This window comes from Ctenopharyngodon idella, chromosome 19, assembly GCF_019924925.1.
Source record: "Ctenopharyngodon idella isolate HZGC_01 chromosome 19, HZGC01, whole genome shotgun sequence".
Classification (NCBI taxonomy): Eukaryota; Metazoa; Chordata; class Actinopteri; order Cypriniformes; family Xenocyprididae; genus Ctenopharyngodon; species Ctenopharyngodon idella.
In genome coordinates, this window is record NC_067238.1 from 30,178,810 (window position 1) to 30,188,850 (window position 10,041).

Below are 10,041 nucleotides of genomic sequence, written 5' to 3' on the forward strand. Positions count from 1 at the left end.
TTATGATTATAATTTTTTTGCAGTATTACACCACATCGTGTGTGTATATTAGCACCGTTTGTTGTTTTCTTGTGGTATGAGATCGTTTGGACCCGGAAGCGCTGCCGCGTGACGTCAGACTTAACAACCTTTCCCGCCGGAACGCGCTCCCTCAGCTGGACTGAGTGGCAAAAGAACCTGCTGCATGACTGGATTTAATAGGGGAAACTACGAAAACGCGAGTAAAACAAACGATTACACTAAAGGTTGGGCTCGAAAGTGTTCTTTATGACATGTCAAAGAAACCTAATCCATGGATATTGACATGCAGCCAGGAATCCTGACATTTATATGTGCCTGATTTCGACGCCGGGGAAATACATAAAGCAAATCGGCCTGTGAACGCTTTATATAAATACAATATAGGTAGGTCTAAATCCGAGTGATCACTTATATCAATGTTATATATTTCGTCATATCGTCCAGCCCTAAAACTTGTATAGTTTTTGTCAGTGTTTATTTAAAAACACCCAATTATGCAGAATATAAGATGGTAAATATTTAATTGATGAGTTGTCACACAACTCATATAACAATACAATATATAGGTTATTATTTTACCCCAACATTTTGACACAAAATGATAACTGCAAAACATGTTTCTTTGCCTGGAGTCCAGCTGTTTTTGTGAATTGCAGTGACCTATTTGCTTCTTTTTTCTGTAGCTTTCAGCAGTCTGTAAAAATATACCTCAGATTTTGTGTCAAAGCTATTTGTACAGTCAGTCGCAAAGCTTTTGCCTGTTTTGGATGTGTTTTGTGTGTTTTTCGCGGCATTCACACTGAAACCCAATGCTGCCACTCAGTCTTTTGCCACTCAGTGGGCGTAACCACAGTTGTAACGGTCGACGGTGACGTCACGTGCATACTCTCTATAGGAACCGGAGCTTCTAACGGCTGCTGCAGTGACGCAATGACTTTACCAATTGGCGACTGGCTCTTATTTATAAGGCCGGACTTAATCCGCCATATTGCGCGTTGCACTTTCTCCCATTCAAAACAATGCGAGTGACGCGTGTTATTCTATAGTCTTTGGTTTTAATAATCATTCTAATTCTATGAGACTATTAAAGTCCACACCACAGCTATAACGGCAATGACCGAGTAACGATATCATTGGAATCACTTTCAGAATGATTTTTTTTTCAGCCGAACCATTAAAAACAACGACAGCCAATCAGAGTCCACCTGACTTTAAAGAGCTCACGCATTTAAAGTGGCAGACGACAAAACGGCAGTGCGCGATTATAATTTAAAGTGGCAGACGACAAAACACAAGGCGCGATTATATTGAACATTAAAGTGTGGTGTTATCGTTATAGTTGCCTTTCTTGGTGTGAACGGGCCGTGTCCTACTCAGTATCAACAGCACATTTAGTTTGCATTTAGTAAAAATATCTGATGCACAATAAATTAGACACTAGGTGATTCTCGATATTCTTAGCAGTGTTCTATTAGTATCACTGAGACACTATAGTTTCTATTAATATGTAGAATTAGTTTTTATTTTTATATTTTCTGTTTTAAAGGTGCGGTGTGTAAATTTTAGCAGCACCTAGCAGTGAGGTTGTGAATTGCAATATAGAGAAGCTACGGTGGCCAACACAGGATAAATATGTTGTCATCTGAGACAGCAGAGAGTAGCCAGACAAGCAAACATGAGCAGTTTGTCCATTTAGGGCTACTGTAGAAACATGCCTGCGCAAAATGGCGACAATGTGTAAGGGGACCCGCAGTGTATGTAGACAGAAACGGCTCATTCTAAGGTAATAAAAACATAACGGTTCATTATGTAAGGTCGTTATACACCACTGAAAACATAGTTATGTATATTATATTGCATTTCATTCAATACATCCTCCTAAAATTTACACATTGCGCCTGTGTAATGTGTAATATTAAAGATTTAGAAATTTTGTTGTTTTAGCATTTTTATTAGTTTTTTTTTTTTTTAAATGTAGCCTGTATATTTTTTATTTCAGTTTTATTTTATCAAATTAAACTAAATTAAATGAGAAATGTTTGTGACCTTTGAAACGCAATGAAATCAAATACGTTCATTTAATATTTTATTTCAAGTAGCAAATGTTTTTTTTTATGGTTGTAGTCAGCTATAATAACCCTGATTCTTTGGATTAATATTTCAATACTTCACACTTTTGATATAAAAAATACAACAGAAAATGTACAAACGTTACAATTTATTATTTATAAACATTTTCCATAAAACATCTCATTTCAACAATAAAACATTCACTCATACATTTGGACATTTTGTGCAACATTAATACATTGTAAGTGCAAACATGACATTTATGAAGTATAAAAAACATCAGCCAGAATAACAAACGGCAAATCATTTGATTGATTGGTAAAAACGAACGAAATTCAAACAAGTTTCAGCTTAAAAGTCAAGTCATTGTCATAAAGTGCAAATGATTTTGATTCCATCAGTAACTCTGTACTTCAGAGGACATAAAATGAGGCACAAATCTGAGACATTAAAGCGAACAGGAGAGCTTCTGCTTGGACCCCTTTAGTTGGCAACTAGCTAAAAGGATACAGTGGCAGTTTTCTCAATATAACATAAAAAAAAGGACACACACTGCTACATAAACCCTTTTTAGAGTTAAATAAAACAATGCAGAGTAGATCAGGTCACTGACAGTGGTCATGTTAACTTTTCAGACAGGAGATTTGGCAACTGGCACAGTGACGTTCCCAAACAGGAACAGACATAAAATGTGAAACACAATCTTTAATGGCACCATAGAATCTTCTGAAGTGTTCAGCACTTGATGTCAGACATCACTGGGAGTGTGTGTGTTTTTACTGGGTGTGTTTGGTAGACAACAACAGCAAGCCTGTCGCAACACTCTCTGAATGTGTGTGTTTCTGTAGGCATAGATCAGAGGGTTCAGCAGAGAGTTTCCTGTGACCGGAACCAATGTGGCGTAAGTATACAGAGCCGGCGACGATCCGTCGGCCAGAAGACCGTACAAGGCGAAGGGCATCCAGCAGCTGGCGAATGTGGCGAGGATGAGGGCGAGAGTGTGAACCCGACGACGCGTGTGCGTGCGAGCGGATGGGAGCGTGTGCCTCTGGAGGGCGATTTGGTGCGAGTGCCGAAGTACGACGCTGCAGATACGGGCGTTCAGCTGCAGCATCAAAGCCAAGGTCAGCAGAAAGCCGCCGCACAGGGTCGCGAGGTGCACTCGGGTCAAAGGGCGAAGCACGCTGCAGGATTCTCCGTCATGCAAGCAGTTCCAGCCCAAGGCAGGCAGTGCGCCCTGAAGACCCGCAATAGTCCAGCCAACGGCCAGAGCGCAGAGTGTTTGCGCGTGAGTGCAGGCGGGACCCGTAAGTCAGCGCGCGATGCAGCGAGAGGAAGCGGTCCAGGGTGATGCCCAACAGAGAGAACACGGACGCACTGAGTGCGCTCACCAGCAGACCCACGCTGCCCAGCTCTAGCGCTTCCGAGTACACGCATCGCCGAGACAGGAAGTGCAAAAGGAGCCCCACCCCTGCCAGGAAGTCCGCCCAGGCCAGGCTGCCGATTAGCAGGAACATAGGTGCCCTCAGAGACGACGAGGAGAGGATAGTGGCCACGACGATCGCATTCTCACAGCAGATCAAGACTCCTGATACGCACAGGGCGACGTCCCATGGGGTCATCAATGTGGACTCCATGGGTTTAGGGGTCACATGGGACGGGGTGAGCTCCAGCAGTTGGTCCATCGCCAAGATGACTTCTAAGCCCACTTCAGAGTTGTTCAGGGCCATTTCTGTGAGGGAGGGAAAGAAGGCTTAGTCACGCAATCCACAGCAGGGTGACTGTCACTCTGTTCAGCACTAGAGCTTCTGCACTCCACACTAACGTCTGACCTCATGATGACATGCAGAGTAAGATGAACAGCAGTTAACATCTTATTCAAATTGACATCCCTAGTCTGCACACTACAAGTACTGCTGGAGATGCTAGCAAGGGCAAAAGCGAATTGAAAACACAATTTGTAAAAATAATATTTAATTATAATATATGTACACATTCTGCATTAAAAACATGTATACATAATATAATATAAATACACTATTACTACAAACTAGATTTTTATGCTCACCAAGGCTGCAATTATTTGATTAAAAATACAGTAAAAACAGTAATATTGTGAAATATTATTACAATTTAAAATAACTGGTGAATATATTTTAAACTGTTATTTATTCCTGTGATCAAAGCTGAATTTTCAGCATCATTACTCCAGTCTTCAGTGTTATTTATTTATATTTATGTTCTTTAGCCATTGTTCATGGAAAGGCTATTTTGAACTGAGGCCAACATGTGCCCAATTTACCACTTATTAATATCATCAATCTATTTTAAAGCAATGTTTCCCAGCCTCTTTGTCTTATAACCCTGCAGCCCCATAAGTAAATCTCACATACTATACCTCATATATATTTTCTTTTAACTCACATGTATAGCCTATAGTTTTATGCACATTACATTATCATTACAAACTGACAATTATTGCATCATTTCAGTAGGGTTTGTAGGTTTAAGCAAATGAAATATTTCCATAAATCCCCTGAATCCTGCGGGATTACACGTGCACCTGCATGGGAATCACCGTTTTGAAGTTCAGGCAGACTGGTATAACATTCAGGGTTATGTAAGATATACAAGAAGCACCAATGCCATCCCGTAATGCCTTAAATACTCTCCCTGCGCATTTCTGACAACACAACTAGGCTTCTAGTCAACTTAAATTCCACAGAGTAGATAAAGATGCATAAAGAAGACTTACGGAAGCGTTAGAAGATTGCAAAGCGGACAGTTCTTCACGCCACCATCCAGCTGGAGGTCCGTTAGAGCGCGCGCAGAAATCTGAGCTCGAGCCGCCAATGAATAACGGGGTCCGCTAAAACGCGTGCAACTCCAGATCTTGTGAAAAAGATATCTTGCTCTTCTTGCAAAGCGAGGTTCCTTAGTAGCTCCGCTGTATTCAGTCTTTCGAGCGCTTCTGTATAACACTCAGCTCCGGTGGGCTGCGAGCTATACCCTCACCGATTCCCCTATGACGTCAGTTACGATGATGAGGGGCGATTCTGCCCCGGTCGACCAATCAGGAGACTCGCAGGAACACCAGCCTCTGTCGTAATTTCATTCATAAAAATACCGCATTCTTTCACCCCGCCCACTGCGACGGCGGGAGAGAGGACAAAGTGTAATCAATTGGCCTTGTTAAAGAGCAAAAGACACAGTCAGGGCCTTTATTGAAAAATCTCTGATAAATGTTACAACTAGTTGTCTAACACAACACACACAATGTACTAATCAAGCGTGTATTTTTGCATGCGCGCGCACACGCGCGCGTCTGTGTGCGCACGAGCGAGTGTGATTGAGAGGGACTGTGAGAGTGAGTCACTGCTGTCCATGGTGCTGAAAAACTGCCTTGCTTCATTGATGATGACGTCAGTTGTGCCGCACTATTTGGGTACGTGGCACGGTTATTACTTTGACAAAATCACTAACACAAACTCCCATGTGTTCATCTATAACCTTGTAAGTGACTCGGCTAAATGTATCATGTTGCAAAAAAGGGACGTACGCGCGCTCGCACACCTGTCTAATTTGCAATTTATTTAAACGTTACTATTAGGGTGGCTGAAGGTTATAGCTATGACATAATTTCCCTGCAGATGATGCAGATTATGGCTCTTCCCGGCAGATTCGGCGCGTGGGCGTCGCAGTGCTCGCGTGGCTCTGCATTTCAATGAAGCAGGTGGGCGCGCGCTACAATACGGGGAACTCTCCTGTTCTCCATAAAAGGGCATGCGCTTCCGGTGGTCACCAGCTGGAGGAAACTTATTAGGGTTGAACCCCCTTAGGATACTGAACAATTTGTCAAACAATCCCGTTTTGAAGACTACGCTGTTGGGGGGAAAATCCAGTTTATGATGGTAGCTGTGTTGTGGAAGCTGGTTTCTAACTGGTCTAAGCTGGAAATTAGCTGGTATTATTTAATCATAAGTTGGTTGGCTACCTTAAACTGTTGTGGAATGTATATGTACCTTATGGTTTTGTTTCACAGACAGGGATCAGATTAAGCCAGAATTGGGCCTTAGTTCAATTAGGACATTTTAAATAGTTTTTATAAACATGCCTTAGAAAAAAAACATTACTGGTGTACATTTTGAGACAAAAGAAGTTGCTTTCAAAGCCTCGTCTGTGAAACCGGGGGTATATGTTATAGCTGGTTTGTTGGCCCAAGATAGTCTACAAGTTACACCAGCTAATTACTAGGTTAGACCTGCTAGTTACACTGAAAAAATAAGTAAAATTATAATAAATACATTAAAATTAACATAGCCTAAAAAAAAATTATATATATTATTTAAAATCACTGAATCAACCTAAATACATTAATTTACACCAACTTAACTTAAAGGTTGGAACAATTTGAACAACCTCGTTAAGGTAACAACTGCACCATGTTGCATGATCCTCTAAAAAACCTTGGGTTATTTTTTTCTACCCAAGTCCTGGGTTGAGCCATTTGGGTAATTGTTTTGGGTTATTTTTCCAGTGTTTGGGTAGTTTTTGTTTTACCCAGATCCTGGGTCAGACGTAATAACCCAGGGGTTGAGTTATTTATCGCAGGCTTTTTGCAGCTCCATCAAATTGGTGCATGTCTTTGGTAAAATACAGGTTTGTGTACGTTTTATTTTATCTAAAAATCCGTTATTGTTCTGTATATTGTTTAATTTTATGCAAAGCAACATATAGGGGCGATGTGAGTCACCTAAACGAGTGTCGCGTCTGTCTTTTCGCGTGATGGAAACACCTGATGCCTTGCATAACATTTTATGATTTTATTCAAAAAGGTACAGAATATAATATGTTCTCAGAATTGTACACTGATTGTTTATGGACAGGTTATGGAGTCAGTCACAGCATTTTTCGGCTACGAGTGAAACGCAGGACGGCGGTCTGAAGTTAGAACGCTGAACGCGAGTCATCTCCGGCACGAGATCCAGCGCCGTTACGGTGGGAACTGGACAGCAGAGGCTGGTCCGTTACGCTTGAATTACTTCTAAATGTTTCAATTTTACTACTAATATTTGTTAAACGAGCATAAATGCAGGCAATATGTGTTAAAAACAATATAAAATATGCTATACCATAAAATATGATCGAAAATAAAGGAATTATCATGCAAACCAGTGGTTGTGTGGAGTATTTAAAAAAAGTTTAGAATATTTAAGTTAATCCGTAAACATTAATTCATGTATGAAGTAAAAAAAAAATAGCTAGTATTATAGTAAAAACGAATTAACCCATTATGCTGGGTTAAATAAACAAACCAATTTGCTGTGTAAAATTAACCCAACATGTGTTCTGTTCTATATTTACCCAGCCCTTGGGTTGTTTTTAACCCTGTGTTTTTTTACAACAACAGTTTTCCAGAATTTCCAGCTGGGAGCCCATTGAGTGTTTGTTTTATCAATCCCTGACAACCTGTACAAAATAAAATCTCTATTGTAAAAGCGTTAAACAATAAAACATCATTGGCCTAATGCACGTGTCTCCACCAAGCAAATATTACTTTTCTGAGATTCAATGCTTTTGATTCTCTGAGATGGTCAATGAGAGAATCATTTTCAAATGACTTTTAGAAATAAGAGCACAGACACTATTTAACATTCTACCGTTGTATCCCCTTCTACTCTTTTTTCGGCGGGAAGTCTGTGCGTGCGTGTGGTGGGGGGTGTACTGCGGAATTTCTCCCAGTTACCTAATGTCTGCAGAGCGCATGCGCGGCTTTATCTCTCTGCACCTAGCCCTCCCTAGAGGAGGACGCCTACTCTCTCTCTATTCACACAGCTTGGCACTACCTATTGATCTGTCTGTATGTCGTGAGACATTACAAAAGAGTTTGATGGTGGCGGTTAGGGAGATTCTCAGTGGGTTTTAATTGAACGGTGGGTAGGCACTGAATTTATTGTAAAAACAAATGCTGACCTGATTAGCAAAGATCCCAGATGTGTAAAATGATGTGGCAATGATAGTGGTGACTATTCCTCCTACGTAAGCATGCACTCCTGCACCTACACATACACATTCATTATATCATCACCTCCTCTGCTCAGTTCATGATGTTGTGACTTTTAATTACAAATAAAAATGAGCATCCTGGAGGATGGCGAGGATGCAGAAGTCTTGAGGGATAGAGAAAGAGAAAGAAAAGGGGGAGTCTCGCTTGCTCTGACACTTACCTTCCATTCTGGCTAAAATATATTTAAAATGTACACCCAAATATATTTTTGCAAAAAAGCGTGCCATTCATTTGAACCTTCAAATGCCAGAATATATTACAAAATTTACTTCAATAGGCAAAAAAATATAGATATGCAATGATACTAAATTTCTCAGTCAATAGCAATAGCTGATTATTCAGAATAATATCTGTTGATACAGATAGTTTGATTTTCTTAAGGAAAAAAAAACTCTCCCAACTGTAAAATATACAGGGAACCCTCTCATTTGGTACATTACTATAATAATAGAACTATTATATTCAGCTATTTATTTTCCGATAATAATAATTACACTAATAAAAACTGAAATGTTTGTAGGCCTATTCAACTCAGCTGCACACAAAGTAGCCTAGTTTTCATAAACACGTCTTCATTAGAAATTTATTCAAACATACATTTATAATTAACAGTAAATAAGCTCCTCTCTAGTGTTTTTATAGCTGACTAACAAACTGTGAACATTGGCCAACATTCCTGAGGTAAATGCAAGGTTGTGATATTGTTCACAGGCTGTTTTATTGACGTCTTTTCGAGGTTAAAACACTGATTGAGCGATTACATGACGTGATACATGTCGGTAAGTTGTACTGTATCTTTCAACATACCTTTTGATGTTCATACATGTTTTTTCATGCTGTAACTTGTATTAATGTGGAAGTAAAAACTCACGCTCCGCGCTGCCACGTGAGCTAATGCGCTACAGCGATCTGTCACGTCATGTTTAAGAGCGTCAAAACGCCATTTATTGTTTGAATTTCGTGATAAAATTGACAGAATTTGAAAGCTGAGACTTTGTTTCTTATCAGAAGTAACAAAACACAAAGCTCTTTGCGATTACTGGACGGCAAAACTGGAATTACTGAATTACTGGAAGGCGTGCTACAAATAATGTTTGGTGTAGAGAAATACAGCAGACCTGGCAACCCTGGCTTGAACTACAGGTGACTCATAGGGTCAAAATAAAGCTTGTTTTAACGTCGCTATTTTTTTTTAACTGTTGTCTGCTAACTGGCCCTAAATTCAACACAAAAGAGATTTTTGTTCACACACAGTATGTGTTGCAGTTTTACACGTTTTTCCACCCCCTTTTGATTGACAGGATATAATCGGCCCTGATCATCGGCTGTTTTTCAACAATTGGCTAATATTGAAAATAATTACTTTTATCAGCCTATGTATATATAAGACAGTATACATATAATTAGAATGAAATACACTCAAAAAATGGCTAAAAAATACATTTAAGTAACTAAATCTTATTGAAAGTATCTACATTGGCAATATATTTTGGCCATTTTTGTATATTTCAAAACATAAAAACAAATATTGTGACGTTCCTTTCGGCTGTCATTGTTTTTCTTTTCCCTTTTGGTATGTGTTTGTGTGTTATATATAATATACGCATCCACAGCCTTTTACCTTACACTAGAATTGTATCCTAAAACCTTTTCTGGACCACCAGAGAGATAGACTAACATAAAGAAGGTCAAAAGAACCAGTATGGACCTGCATCTGTTGGGGTGAGGTGTGACAAATTTCTGCAGTCTGCTTGTGAAAAGGCAGAATGTCTTCAGTGGTGTGGATATCAAGACATGGTCATTTGCCATTTGGTTGCCATGTTACCTGTCTCACATTACACACCTTCCAGTCGCACACACACACACACACATAACCACATGCT

The 10,041-nt window shown here is 39.8% G+C and overlaps 1 protein-coding gene across 1 annotated transcript; it reads right to left on the minus strand.

Moving 5' to 3' along the window:
* Positions 1-2,094: 2,094 nt before the first annotated feature.
* Positions 2,095-5,178, minus strand: gpr3 (G protein-coupled receptor 3). The gene is given in 3 exon segments (XM_051873766.1): positions 2,095-3,385; positions 3,387-3,823; positions 4,847-5,178. Coding segments are annotated over 2 exon segments (981 nt in total). The 5' UTR covers positions 3,822-3,823; positions 4,847-5,178; the 3' UTR covers positions 2,095-2,839.
* Positions 5,179-10,041: the final 4,863 nt, after the last annotated feature.